We start from the raw sequence: 15702 nt of genomic DNA, 5'->3' as shown, positions 1-15702 counted from the left end.
TCGCGATAAAACACGAACCGCCTGTCTTTCCGAGTTTTCACTTAAGCGTCGGCAAGTTCAATGTTTCTTAACCCTGTTACGTTCTTTCGATCATTTTCTAGCTAATCGTGTTTTACCATTGTTGAAAAACTCGTTGAATTTATCATGAAAATAAGACACGGTCGTTATTATGCTAAATATCTTCTGGAAACATCTATCTTTCGAATCTTTAATTTGTTTGACGATAAAAATCAACGTTAGGAATGAACGTTAGAGATAGAAATCGAAGATGATTAAAGTAATTAATTTACTTTGTACGAAGTTCAGGTAGGATAACGCATCGCAATATATCACACGAATACAACAAAAATCTCGTTACATTTATAATTCGTTCTATTCACTCGGTGTTATACTTCTAAATATACCTTGACTTATTTATTAAACTTTTGGTAACAGGCTTCTTTTTATTATTATTGAGACTTTTGGTGATTTTAGCGAAGTACGTAGTCTTTGTTCGCTTTATCGAAAGTTCAGATAGGATAACGCGTTACAACGTGTCTGACAAAAAAGTCTAAAGAGGAATGTATCTTTAATTCGTTAATACGCTTCTCGCTGATCGGTAGACTCGTAGATTTTTGTTAATTTTCACGAACGTTCGAAGCGAGCATTTAAAAATCTTGTTCTCGGTCGAGACGAAAACAACGGTCGAGACGTAAAAATTCAAGAATCTCGGCACGAGTAAGTCGAAATGGAAGAACGTTATAGATTCCAAATAATATAACGTTCCTTGAAGCGGACGTTATTCGTGGGGGAAAAAAATGAATAAATGGCACGATGATCGAAGGAACGAAACGGAGGGAGGGAAAACAGGGAGAAGACGAATAACGCCGAGTCAAAGTCGCGAACCGTGTCCGTACGTTGCCCTCGTGTTTTCGCTGTTTTCCCCGCGGAACATTTTGCGCGTCAAATTTTTATCGTCGTCTATTATTAGTCCACCGTAATCTGCACCTCCTGACACATCGAAGGCACAAAGTACCTCGCGTGTGTCGTACGCCGCGCGAGAAAGATCGAAACGCGGAGAGGAACGCTGGAGAAAAGGAGACGGGGCCAGAGTCTCTGCTCGCGGCGGCGCATGCGCGCTACCGCAATTAACGATAAGATAGCCCGCCGTCGAAACCACGCGAGTAAAGTCGAAAAATTAGAAGCTCGAACGATCAACCGGACGAACAATCGTTCGAGTCGACGCTGTTGACAAAGTTTTCTTGTACCGCGTGGAAATTCCAGATAACAGACGTCACGTGACCACACGACACCGGATCTCTCTCGCAAGCGTTTATTGATCATTTTCGTCAGACCGCAATCGCCTCTTATCTTAATCGGTGCTACAGACAATGATGGATTAAAATAGGAGCAATTACGAGTTCAACGATGTAGCGCTAATTATTTATGTCTCTAAGGAATAGCATATAGATTAGGCATTAAATAGCTGAAAGAGGATAACGCAGTGTCATGAGAAATTCATCTTGGTTGATCTTTTATTTTGACGTCATTCGCTGCTTAATATAGTAAGGTCACAGGTAAAAAGTACGATAAATCGCATTTTTTCTTCTTTTTTTTTCTTTTTTCTTACGAAAGGATAATTTTATTCTCGGACGATCCCATATCGAAACTAACTGTTTTCTCATTTGTTTTTGAGATTAGACGCGATTTCCTCGAACGTTTGAAAATTACTGACATTTATTTCTTACGGAAGAGTATCGTATCTTTAGTATTTAATAGCAGAAACGAAAGAAATCCTAACGAGAAAGAAATAATTATCTTCTAAATCGTCCTTTACGAATTGCAGTTATCACACCGTCGGGGGTTGATCTTTCGTCGAATGGTTAATTTGGATAATGTTGAAATTAGGATAATTAGAGAGAAGCTAAATTTGCAGTGCAGCAGGTATCGTGGCGAATAAAGAATAAAAGGCTGCAGAGATACGGTTGTTGCAAGCGGCACTCGAAGCGGTGGCGAAGCTTAGGAGGGGGCAGAACGGTCGAAATACACTTTTATCAGCTTACTTTGCTGTCCGAGAGAGAATAGGTCGACGAACTCATCATGGGGGGCCACGGTTCTCGCGAATCACCAACAAGCGGCGACATCTTTTACGTGGAATTCTTCCTATCAATTTTATTGTTAAACAACGGGACAGACTGTAGCAGCCCGATTGCTACCTGTCGTCTTTGCGTCATTCGATTCTTCGAACTGCCATCAGCGATACAAATTGAAATTTCTTAATTCGACGATAGAGAAAGCAAGCGGGAAAGAAAAAAAGAAAGAACAAAAGGTATCGATGAATATGTATAGCATCAGCGGGGAAAATAGCAGGAGACTTACGACACGTAAGAAGCCGAATAAATCGGCTATGTACGATACGTATGCAGTCGTTCGGAAGCCGAACTGGACAATTCAACTTCTTATTAATTTCTCAATTTCATTACATAAACACGCGTTTAACGATCGATCCCCAAGAAACAAACGAGTTACTCCCATAATTCAACCCAATTCAGGATACGTGCGTTCGATGTGAAATTCTGCGAACAATCTTGAATCCCTCGGTGTATAAATTTAACGAATATCGCGGATGTCGTGGAAGAACGATCGTTTTCTTGATTTTCTCTGATTTTTCTACTTTGATCTTTCTCCATGTTTCACGCCGTGATCGTTCAAGTGTTCGTAACGTGATAACAAAGTTCAAGGTAAATTAAAAAAAAAAAAAAAACAGCGTTTGCAACGCTATCGGTTCTTTGTATTTCTAAATTTATAAAGTTGTTCAACGTTGGCTTCTAAACGGCTCGTATAAATCATATTCGAGGAACATTTTAATTGCGTAATAACTGACAGCTCTCTCGCCGTTAGCCCGTCTAATTTCGCAGCTAGAATTCGTTCTAATACAGCCGGCTAGGTCAAAGATCAAAGCGTTAACGAGACACACTCTGTTGGATCGATTCGTTTCTCGTGTACAACACGTGCGCGCACCTCGCCGGCCACGTGGCTGGGAAACGTTGGTACAGCTTGGCCGATGAACCGCTTCTACACGTGAGTCTACGGTACGAAAACCACCCGATAACCCAGTAACTTCGTTACGAGGATATCGGTATGGCGTGTTATATAGCGTGATTGTGCAATTATCGGGTCTCATTAGATATCTGGAATCTCGATTCGTCGGTACGTCAACGTGCAAAATAGATCGCAGGTATTTATGGATTTTTGGAAGGTTGCAAATATCTGCCGAATACATTCAATAAGATATCAAAAGTAGAATACTTGTTGTGATATTTAGTAGATCGAACAGACAGAGAAGCGGCTTAGGAATTTGAAATGAACCGGGATAGAGAGATATGCAATAGGGCGATAAAAAATAGCAAGATTAAACATTGACTTGTTTCTCACTGCCTACGTTCTTTCCATCATTTTCGTCCTGATTCTATCTTTCTAACAAAAACGGAGTTTAAAAGGAATTCCAAGCTCGAGCAAAGATACGAAGACTTTATTATCGGTGTATACGATGCGTAGTTTCAATTTTATGTTAAACGCTTTCCTAGAAATAACTCCCCGTTAGATTTCTGTTTAGGTTCCGTTTCTTTAGTTTCATTCGCAAAAATATAAAATTGCACGAACGTCTGCGGTCTAGCGACTAGACGGTCGAGTAAAGGAGAGGATAAATGGTAACGCGAATTGATAATACGATAAACGATACCATGTTGAATGTTTTAGTTCTTGTTATCGTGCAAAACCACGTATGACCGGGCCAGTGGCGGCCGTGGCGGCGGCAGCAGCAGCTGCGGCAGGCGTCGGTGGTGTCCCCGTGGTGGGTGCCGGGGGTGGCCGGAGGGCCTACACCGAGGAGGAACTGCAAGCCGCGCTCAGGGATATCCAGAGTGGCAAGCTCGGCACACGAAGGGCGGCCGTGATCTACGGGATACCGCGTAGCACCCTGCGCAACAAGGTCTACAAGCTTGCGATGGAACGCGAAAGGGACGCGTCCCTGTCTAGCACCCACTCACACCCTCACGAGCCCGGCGCCCCAGCCACCACCACCACCACCATCACCACCACCACCACCACTACTACTACTACTACAACTACAACACCACCAAATACGACCCAAAACGCCTCCGCGACCACTCCGCCCCCGCAAGTGGATGAGGTAGGTTTTGGGGACAGAACAAGAGAAAGAGAAACCGGAAAGCGAGAGAAGAAGTGAGAGGCAAACAGAGGGTGCGGGAACATGTAATAAAAAAGAGCGATGATACGATAAATCACGTCGTATCTGTACCTAACTTTCTATAGCAGAGGGAATCAAGTATCGAGAATTGATAATCGAGTAACTGAGAATTGAGAATTGGCAATTGATCGAGAATTGAGTAATCGTAATAGCAAATATACCGAACTGAGAGAGCGTGCAAACTGGAAAGTATCTTACAGGGTCGAGTGTGGATCGCTAGGATGTAGATCGTTTTTCGAAACCACGCTTCTTCTGACACTGGTGGCACGAGTTTCCTTCTCGGTGACAGTCGTCGACCGAGTTATCGTTACGTCGAGAATGTCCGATAATCGTGTCAGTGACGGTAGGAGGAATAGCTCCAATATTAAATCGAGAAATTATATTCATCTCGCAAAAGAAAAAAGAAAAAAGAAAAAAGAAAAAGAAAAATGGAAAGAGGAAAAGAAAACGTTTCCTCTCGTAGAAGTTTCTACGTAGAAGATTCGGTGGTGATTTTCCGTCTCTAAAGTATCTCCATGTGTTCGATTCGATTTCCAATTCTTCGTATACGTATGATTGTTTAATTAAAAAGTCTACCGTGCAGTTCCTTTCAGGTTCGATACACGTTCCACCGTCATTAATCATAAGTTATCGGACGTTGCGAGGAAAGATTACGCTCGATAGAGGAGATGATGCCTTTGGACGCGATTTATCTTAAGCGAAAGATGACGCATCCAAGGACAAGGAGAGAATATGACGGAGAGGGAATGGGGAGGGGGGTTGCAGAGAGATATAAAAGACCAGTTGAATCTCGATAATTCGTTCGCGAAGGAAGACCGCCTATTTGTATCTAAGTGTGGTTTTGGTTAGGAAGAACGAATGGAGCTTCCCCAAAACATACCTCTGCCACGGTGATCGTAGAGTTCGCGTGAACCGATCAACTCGCGAACTATATACAGGTACAGGAGATTGCAACTGTCGTACGAGCATATTTCATCTTCTAATTTGACTATAAATAAAGGAAAATGAAGCTGATTAATACGAAGATGGATCGGTTCACGCGGTTCGTTATCGGTTGCCGTGATGCTCAGTAGTGTCGAATGTTTTTGCATGGGCTGTTTAACTTTTTTATCTCACTATTTGTAGTTTAACACACGGCCGCTTGGTCTTGGCGAGGTTGCAAGACTCGAGGTAAGTCTTCGGGACGATCGTTTCGAGCCGAGAGGAGAGAGTTCTTCTTGGATGCGAGCTTTTGTTCGCGACGGGCTCTTAGGGCCCTCGAATTCGTTGTCACGAGTACATACGCTTTTTTTCCGACCTCGACACCATGCATCCTCGATGTGTTTTGTACAGACGATCGTGCTTCAGTATTACTAGTACAGCTGTCGATTTTATGGTGCAAGGGAATGTCAGGAAGTAATGGTTTCTACGTGGCGTTGCAATATAGCAAGGCATGCTGACAAGTGGCGTGGCTTATCCGGCAACATATATTCGAGAAACTGATACACGTTAGACGAAAATTAATTTTCCAAAAGCGTCCGTAATATCTTGACATTCGAACGATGCACGACGCTTGTTGGGAAATGGATCTTGGAATATCGAATAATCGATGGTTCATTTTCCTTTTTAACGACGTTCTGCCTGGTGTCATTAGGAGAAGCGCAGGTAGTTTAGTCCTGGTAGATTTTTTTACTTTGAATGCATGTTGTTTGAGTAATATTTACGAGGCAATGGCCGGTGTGTAGCACCGGGTCCTTTTTATTCGTCGGAGAGCGAGACACTTTCGAGCTGGTTTTCAATTTTCGACCATGCCTTTCTCTTTCTTTTCGCGCGAAAAACCACCCCGGTACAGGAAACTTTACATGAGAGTAACATTTGGGCAAAGCGTTCCTTTCTTTTTCTGTGTCCTTTTTATTTTTGTATACGTCGTACATGCTTTTTGCGAACGATTCTATCTGGCAAATTCCTGCATGACGCTTGGTCATTCTGTATTCGACGAAGAAGAGTGTATTTACATGGACAACCGACACTGTTACAACACAGACATACACGCAAATACAAACACAGAAGAACGCCTCTCGATGAAATCCTGCTAGCGAAAAGAACGTCGCCAAGAAAGTGTTATACCGATTTTACGATAATGATCGACGTAAGACGAGACTTTCCTCGAGAGGATCGATCGATGTTAACGATTCGTGTTTCGAATTGTTCGTTTCCTTATCGCGGCTAGAATGTGTGGAATACGCTAGAAAAAAATATTCTTAACAGGTGGACGACAAAGAACTGTCCGGAGCGGAAGAGGAGAAAGAAGTGGAGAAAGCTCTGTTGAAGCCACTGTTGTCTTTGGAAGACCTTGTCAGGTTTTCCGCCCTCGAAGGAAGCGGCGGTGATTCCCTCAGAACGTTGCTACAACGAGGACACGAGACGGGAGCCGAGTGGCCAGGGCTCGAACACGCCAACATCGGCCCGTATATTCAAAAGATGCTTGCAGCAGCTGCGCCATTTAAAGGTGAGAAACACGCTTAACCCTTTTTCCAGTTGGCTTCTTTTCGTTTTTCTTTCGTTAAGAACATCGAACCAACGAATTTTTAAGCGCGTCGTGTTCCCACGAAGACAAATATTGTTAAAACATTCTCGAACTACTGTCAGCGTATTATATATATATACTTTTTACAATTACACATAGTACACGCGGCGATTACGAAAAGTATTTGCGCGTCGTTATAGTTGTTGTAACATTTACGTGTTATTGAGTACAAGCATATGTTAAATTCCGCGTTATCTAATATTATGAAGATTCCTTCGTACGATGGAGATGAAACGTAGTATCTGAGAAAAATTTGTTCGCTCGGAGAAGCAGAGTATGTGCGGATACATTTTATAGCTCGCAGATCTATCGAAATGTGTGTAGCTTAGGTTAGAGGAAATGAAAACAAAAGTAAAAACGAAAATCAGTATTTTCGCAAGTGAAAGATAAAATTCGCGATAGCAACCATAGTAGGAAAGCTAAGTGCGTGAAATGGTGTACGTCCGTCGAAACACGAGATTTGGGTTATTTCCGATAGACGTTAGACCGTCTCATTCGCCGACCAGTGTATAGCAAGGACCGAGACGAAAGTCGAAAAGTGTATTACGAGCGAGTAGGTCTTCGGAAATCGATAGAAGCCAGATGGTGGTCGACGGGTCGGCGACACTTTTTCCACTTTCTGAATGGAAGTTCGTTTAAGTGGCTTAAACAGTTCTCAGGGGCTAATCCGCGATTACGACAAATGTTCGTAGGCGTGAAGAACCAACGAAATCGTATTTCTTAACAAACACGTACGCTCCTTTTGATTGATAACTGAAACTATCTCTGTCGTATCAACAGGCATGGAGACGCAAGACTATCGCATTCCAGAGGTGATGAGAAGGCTGATGAGCGAAGACAAGAGGCTAAACAAAAGCGTAAACGGGGACCAGTCGCAGCCACCGCATCAGCAGCTCCATCACCATCAACCGCACTCGACGCACCCGCAAGCCCAGGCACAGTCGCAGACGCAGCAGCAGCAGCAACGTGGCCCGATGACGAACGACGACTTCAACCCAAACATCGAGGAAGAGGCGAGCGACAGTGCTCAAGGCAGAGCGATCCTCAAGATTCCGTCCTACAAGCCCGCGAGCACGCCTGGATGTTCGAGCAAGAACGGCGAGCCAACGTCGGCCGCATTCGCGCAAGGATTCGCGGCTGCGACAGCAGCCTCGAGTCCGGGTCTCCTGGAACGAGCGAGTCCAGCGTTCTCCGGCACCAGTAGCCCAACCAACTCGTTGGTGGGGAAAACGGTAGCCGTGAATTTCCGCGACGTGATCGCGAAAAGCATCAGCGTCAAATTCCAAGAGGGTCAAACGGTCGCGACAGCCGGAATGCCCGGATGTCAACCGGCCGGAGTGGTACAGTCGCAGCAAGCGATAATGACGGATCCAAGTCCGTTCAAAAGAGGCAGATACACTCCGCCTCAGCCGGCGTCGCAGCAAGCCCAGTCGCAGGCGAAACCGCAGGCCCAAGAAGCGAACAAACCGAAACCAGCTACCGGTGGCAAAGGAACCAGACCGAAACGCGGAAAGTATAGGAACTACGACAGGGATAGCCTGGTGGAGGCTGTGCGCGCGGTTCAGCGGGGTGAAATGAGCGTGCATCGTGCAGGCAGCTATTACGGAGTACCGCACTCCACCCTCGAGTACAAAGTTAAGGAACGGCACCTGATGAGGCCAAGGAAGAGGTACGTTCATGTGTAGATCGTCGATCGTTGCTTATATTAAATCGTTCGATAAGCATGTGAACGCTTTAGCCAATCTGTAGCAACGACAGATCATCGCCTCGTCGCAATGACCAACGGCGGGCGACTATTGTTTACGTCTACGCGTCTGTCGTTGACGCCGTTTTTTTTTTTGTTCTTGTATCTTAACTGTTCAAACGGTTTAGACCTCTGCGTGTTCCGGAAAACTGAAAGGAACCGATGGAAGAAGAGCACGCAGGGGTATAAATCGACGAGCCGGTCTCGGTTAATCGTCGGTAAGTTTGAAAAATTCAGAAGTCTCCGTCTACGCGTAGTCGACCCCGTTTTAACAATCGACACCGTAAGTCGAGCACGACTGTCGCTATCTCGCGTCACGGTTAATCTGCGTCAGGTATGTGCTCATGCTTGACCCGATCTCATAGCCGCGCCCGGTTTATCTCAATCGTACGACTAGATTAAATTTCCTGCCGTGTATTGTCCCTTTTGTCGAGTTTTCGTTTACGTAAAGTTTAACATTGTTACAATAGATGCCGCGATTATTCCTCTTATTCTTTAGCCTAAACTCTTGTCTTGGCGTATCTTTAATGCCCCGACGATACGCTTCGAATATTATTGCTTCGATTAATCGAGACATAAGTCTTGGACGGTCTTGTTTATCTGATTCGTTAGCTAGAACGTAAATAATCTTTCTACAATTTTCTCTCACTCTTACGGACGAAATCATATTAGGTGGTCCGATGGACACGAATTTCTGTTTCATATTATTTTATCGAATCAGGTATGATCCAGTTCGTTCTATTTCTATTATTATGTTCGTGCATAATTCAATAAATTAATATAAAACAAAAAACATTGTTTCCGTATAAAACGAAAGAAACATTTCGGACAACCTAATATTATTTCACGTTTATATTTTGCCTGCCAAGAGTAGCATTTCCACTTCTTTCTACTAATTTCTTTGTTATCATTTCCAGGGACCAGAAGCAGTCGGACGATAAAACGAAAGAGACCTCAGCCGTGGCAGCGGCGGCAGCAGCCGCGAACATACGACCAGGTACGGCGGACAAGAAACCACAATTAAAGCCACAGAAACCGTTCACGTCACCGGGCGGTATCCCAGGACCCAACGGGATCAAGATGCCGCCGTTCATAGAAGGCATGCCTCATTTGCCATTCACGCCGTTCAATTTCTGGAGTCCGCCGCCGTTCATGCCATCGCCGTTCATGGCAGGAGCGCCGAACGTTCCAACGATCCTACCGGAACAGTACTTCGCGACGAGTAGGATCCGCGGTCTGCAGGAACAACAAAGAAACGCGGCCATGGTGCAGCAACAACAACAACACCAACAACGAGACAGGGACGGGATAGGCGTCGCTGCTGGCACCGCTGAATCACCTGGAACCTCGAATTCTCGTAGCACGCCGATGAGCAAAGCACCACGGGAAGTGTCCGAGAGCTTGTACGATGGTTCGGGAGCGAACGGCAGTTTCTTGGACAATTTGATCAGGTCGAGCCTCGAGACGGGAATTCCAAGGGACCAGAGGGCAATGACCGACGCGAGGAACCAGCAGCAGTCGTCCTCGCAGCAACAACTCCCGGAATCGATGAGGGGCAAAACGTTGATCGATCAACTGTGCAGAAACTCGAGGAGAACGCCGGTGTCGAGGCTGGCTCAGGATAGCAGCGAGGACGAGAGCTACAGGGGACCATCGACAACCGGTAGGCCGATCCCGGAAAGACCGGAACGCGTGCCCACCGTCGACCTTAGCCCGTCACCGTCGGAACGTGGCCGGAACGACGACGGCAGCGATCGACTCACGTCGCCGCCGACACCTCTCTCGATCTCAAGGGCCGGAAGCAGAGACGAGGACAGTACCCGGGACTCGAGGATCGATCGTAGCAGCAGGGAACGGGAGGTTCACAACGGCGGACAGGAAGACCGCGATAGAAAGACTCTGACCATTCAGCAGCCGCAACAGCAGCAGCAGCTGAATCACTACCCGGACTTACACAATCTCTACGCCGTATCAACTGAGAAAAAAAGTGCCTGTGATAGTAAGCTTATAGTAGATCATTCGAGCCAGAAGACTCAACAGCAGCAGCAGCAGCAGCAACCGCAGCAACAACAACAGCAGCAGCCACAACAGCAGCAAAAGGAATACGATGCGGTGAGCGGATTGGTTGTGCAACTGCAGCGGGGCTACAACATCGGGAACAACAGGTCCGGCGAGCAGACCAACAGCCAGCAAACGACGGAGCAACGTGGATCCGTTATCAGCATGGAAGACTCCGTTGAGCAGTAGGAAAAGAAAGTCGGTATCGTTGATCAGTAAAGTATACAAGTAACGAATAATATACGGTGAACGATCCGTGTAGACGGTAAGAGTCCACATTCCCGCCCAATGCACCGGCATTTTACACACCACGTTGCCACGGTCGGGGATCCTCGGCCTCCGCTTTCTCTCTCTCTCTCTCTCTCTCTCTCTCTGTCTCTCTCTTTCTCCCTCTGTTTCGGTTCAAGCATGTACACCAACGTGTACTCGATAATTGTCACTGTTGTGTCTCGCGATTGGCCTCGACACCATCGGCCAGAACCGACAAAGAACCGGAAATTCGTGTACGACTTCGTCGCGCGTCGACTATGAAAGCGAACGCGCGACCGTTTCCGAGGAGAAGGGCGTGAAAGCCGAGCACCTCCTCCGTTGGTGTGTGTGTGTGCGTGTATAGGACGAGGGACGTTTCGAAGAAAACGCGAAACGTGGCACGAAACGGTAGTAGTCCCGAGCCTGACCCTGCCCTTTCCACCCGGAAGCCCCTTGAACGTCGCGAGGCAATAGAGGAAACAGAAAAAAAGACGGAAAAGCGAGTAACGAAAAAAAAAAGAAAGAGAAAACACAGAAATGCGTAAATGCTACCCAACCACCCGTGAACCCACTGCGATTCCATCAGTTACATGTATCCGGCGCTCGATCTCCGTCCAGCTGACGGTAGGTCGTACCGGTAGTACATTTTTGACTATGGCGATATTTCGATTGGAGGAGAAGGCAAGAAACGGATACAAGACACGATGCAACGTTATTGTACCGAATGCATACACACGATACACACACATGGCCATCCACAGAGACACGCAGATAGACGTACTCATTCGCTCGGTGATACACTTATTTTCACACGTACATATGGACGCCTCTGACACCGTCGGGTAAGCAAGAATGCGCGTGTACGGTATTACCGTATGCCGATCTATGCAACGGCCCGGCGTTAAAATACAAAACGGGGAACAGACGAAGCAGCACGTGAAACAGTCCGCGCGTGCACGCGTCCGTAGAGAAGATACGCGTTGGGTAGGAGCGCGCGATGAAAATTCTGCAGGGTTGTCCGGTCGACAACGCGCGCGGATACGTTGGCCGATGATAGACATTTTGAACGCGCGAACGCGACGAGAAGACGAACAAAAAATGAAGAAATAAGAATAATTGCCGACGCAACAACGTATTTTTTCCTCTATCGATGTAAAACTACCTAATGCAAGAAAAAAAAAAAACTTATTACCTACTACTAACATTACTTAACTCGTAAGGAGCAACATAATTATATAAGGAATGATATATTATATATTATATATATATACATATATTTTTGGTCATTACGAACGTATGCGAAACGAGAACGAGCCAAGACTTTTGTTGGCGCGCGTATAGATGACGTTTTTTCATAAGGCGACAATATTTCTCTAATCTCGGTTATTTCGAGGCTGGCGTTCGGTAAAAACGCGTACCCCCTCTTAAACGGGTCGCATCGAACAAGGACGAAAGAGGGAAGCGGGAATAAGCTGCTTAGAAAGGTACGAAACGATTTTCATCGACGAGGGAACGATCGCTCTTATCGTTGATCGATGCACGAAAAAGTAAATATTTCACGAACACGCGCGTTACGTTTCCGAAAGCGAAGAACATTGGGATTGTCGTTTGAAGAAGCAACGGGAAGACAGACGAATTTAATTCGATTCTCTCATCGACGACGATCGTTTTGTTCCATGGAACTGCGGCGAGGGGAGATGTACGAGGAAAACGTTGAAAGAGAAAATGGAAACGCGTAGATGTATATAAGGCATTTGGAGAAAAAGGATTGCTATATGTATAGGCGTGCGCTTGTTCTCCACTCGGTTGTTCATTACCGAAGTGCAAAAATTTTTCTTACGCGCGGCAACGCCACGCATTTTGATACGAATTGCAAATTTTCTATCGCGTAGAGGAAGAGAAGCAGCTGTAATGGCGGCGTTCGTAGAATTTCTTCACGAGGAAAACATCCCACTCGCTTCTGGGAGGAATCGGTTCCCTTTCTCTTCTAGATAGTCGATCCGCGTGGTCGACGATCGAAACGTACGATAAATCAGGCGAGTGTGACGACGTTTCGTACGATCGGACATTAGTTTCTTCCTGTCTGACTTTTTCTACGAACCACACGATTGTATCTCGATGGTGTTTTCCTTTTAACGTCGAAGAAAAAACGTAGCAAAATTAGATGAAATTCGAACGCGTCGAAAAGATCGGCCATCGTTATTTCTAATAAGGGAATTCAGAGATTTCCATTTCAAGAAACACGTTCCGATGTTCGTTGATACTCTTTCCGGACGTTAAACGACTTTTCGAAGCTTCTTATCGGCCATTAATAGTGGCAATGACGGTGACTATGACGACGGCAGCTACCGTAACGAGTTCTAGAGAGCATCATCGTTGAGTATCGGAGAAAGAATTCCTCTTTCGCTTCTCTTCAACGATGCGACTGATCCTTAGAAATTAATCTCTGCAAAATTCATATAACGTTTTATCACCATCGTCATCGTTACGTACTTGATCTGCGTCTTTGACGTTAACACAGCCGATGGAAGCTTCGGAAAATCACGTAATTTCCGAGCAAAAAGGCCAGCGAACGTCAAAACTTCTTGGAATGGAAATTTCGAAATTCTATCACGATCGTTTCGGTCGCGGTGAGCGACGATACAACACGAAGAACGCCAGTCCCTCCTCTTTTGACTAATTTTTTCGCAGGTTATCCATGAGCGTCGTGCGCGCGACTATCGAGGTATCTTCTCGTATTTCAAATTAGAATTCCGTTCGACAGGAGATCCTTGACTATATAGAATGAACACGTTAAAATAAATACAAAAAAAGAAGAAGAAGGGAAGAAGTGGTGATTTCGTCGTTTCGCTAGTTGTAGTAGCCGAGCAGGACGTTGGACCAAGACGAAATCGATGAAAGCAGGCGAATTCGAAAGCAGAATGACTGGTTTTAGCGAAACACGCGTAGAAAACGTTACCACGTTCGAGGAAAATAGTGAAGTTCGGCGCGTTAAAGTACACACCGCGGGCCACGATTTTTCCGTCTTTCTCGCGTGTCGAGGAGGATTTCACAAGTTCTGATTCTAAAAAAAAAAAAAAAAAAAAAAGGACGAGGACAGAGGAAACGAAAGGATAATTCACGCACTCATCTCATGACTCTCTTTAAGTAAAGTAACGACTGAAAGACTCTAGGCTGTACATAAAGTATAAGGCATGTATGTTCGGTGTTTTAAAAAAAGCAAAAATTCCTTACTAACGCAAAAAAAATTATACCTTACGAAAAAAAAGTAAATCGTATAAGCAAGGCTACTCTCTCGGTGTTTTTTGGAACTAAACTTAAAATTTATCCACCCCTAAACTTAAAGCAAAAAAACCGTGAATTAAGGAGGAAAACTCTAAAAGGGAATGAAAAAAAAAAGACGGGTGAAGCGCACCCACGCAGAGAAGCGCGTCGGAAAACTATTAAAAAAAAAAAATAACAAGTTATTGAGTGTAAACGTTAAGGTCTCCTTAGGGTTAAAGAATAAAAAAAAAAAATTAATATCGAAGCTGAACAGCAGAAAAACACAAGTGAAAAGCAAAGCACTAATCATGATTGTGTGTAAACGTAAATTAAAACCTTCCTTCTAACCCTGTATCCACTAACACACCCCTTTTTAATCACTCACCAGCCGACTACCCGCTTCGCGTCAAAGTGTAAATTGTTCGGTGTGATCTTACCTACACGATACCTCGAAAGAAAAGAAAAACAAAAAGGAAAGGATACCTTTTTCTAAACATTCGCCAGGCACTACACCAACAAGAAAAAAGAAAAAAAAAAGGAAGGGAAGGATATTTCTTACACTCGTTCCAACTACCGCCTTCTTTTCCTGCTTCCTCTTCCCCTTCGCCCTTTACCCTAACTCCCATTCCTTCATCCCTCTTGCCTTTCTAACTTTACTCTTACCCCCCAAAACCCTCTAACCCCCTCCCCCGATTCAATCGAATCCCCTTCACCTTTCTACCTTGCAAAAATCCAGTTCACCGACACACCCGGGACAACAGAGACTCCCGATAATACCCTTTTACGAAAGATTTATCGTTAGATGTGAAAAATGGATATTTATCGTGCGGATGATTGTAAAACGTGCGTAAATTATGATTGTCGTTAATTCAATTACAGTTACAAAAAAGTATACGTCGCGACGTTCTGCACGCGTTCTCTAACCAGGAGTCGATATCCGTCGTCGTCGATCCACGCGCGGTTCCACGGTAGCTTCCCGCGGCTTTTACAACCGAGGGAAACGAGAGGCGCGACGCCGCAATTAGACTTATGTCCGCGAGATCGACGACCTCATCGTCGTCGGAGATTTCCTCCGCTCGTCCATTTCTCGAGCTTCGACGTTCGTTCAATGGTTTCGGCAAATGTCCTGTCGGAAAAATGTTGCGCGCGAGACGCTGCTCTCGTTCGTTCTTTCGAACACATTAAAAGTAAAGAAAAAAAAAAAGGAAAAGAAAAGAAGAGGAAGAAGAAGAAGAAACGAAAGGAAAAGACAGGAGAGGGGTGAAATTTTGTTGTTACTTTCGATTCGGTGATGCACAACGCACAAAATGACTTCTCGAGAATTCGCGTAGAGACGATAATCAAAAATGGTAATCGCGGATTTGTCTCGTGGGATCGATCCGCGAGGTTTCCGGAAGGGAGAGGGGTGGTGGAAGAGGAAATTTCTGGTTCGACGACGACAGCCTCGACTCCTGCGCGAATTAGACACGCGAGAGCTATGAGACTCGTCCGCGTTCGCTAAGAACGGGACGACTGAATCGCGACAATTGGGACGATCGGCGCTAACGGCGTAATTAACGAGGCTGCCGTGTA

The 15702-nt window shown here is 45.3% G+C and overlaps 1 protein-coding gene across 5 annotated transcripts in view; it reads left to right on the top strand.

Moving 5' to 3' along the window:
* The window catches only part of Eip93F (Ecdysone-induced protein 93F), an 87710-nt gene extending 72376 nt beyond the window's left edge, over positions 1-15334 (top strand). For all 5 annotated transcript variants that reach the window (XM_076624730.1, XM_076624731.1, XM_033350116.2 and 2 more), the window contains 4 exons: positions 3739-4171; positions 6497-6737; positions 7596-8484; positions 9477-15334. In XM_076624730.1, coding sequence (XP_076480845.1) covers positions 3739-4171; positions 6497-6737; positions 7596-8484; positions 9477-10806 — 2893 coding nt within the window. In that variant the 3' untranslated portion in view covers positions 10807-15334. The remainder of the gene's footprint in view (positions 1-3738; positions 4172-6496; positions 6738-7595; positions 8485-9476) is intronic.
* The last annotated feature ends 368 nt before the right edge of the window (positions 15335-15702 follow it).

Source organism: Bombus vancouverensis, chromosome 15 (assembly GCF_051014615.1).
Source record: "Bombus vancouverensis nearcticus chromosome 15, iyBomVanc1_principal, whole genome shotgun sequence".
Lineage (NCBI taxonomy): Eukaryota > Metazoa > Arthropoda > Insecta > Hymenoptera > Apidae > Bombus > Bombus vancouverensis.
Note: the sequence above shows the minus strand (reverse complement) of the source record. Positions and strands in the feature narration are given on the sequence as shown.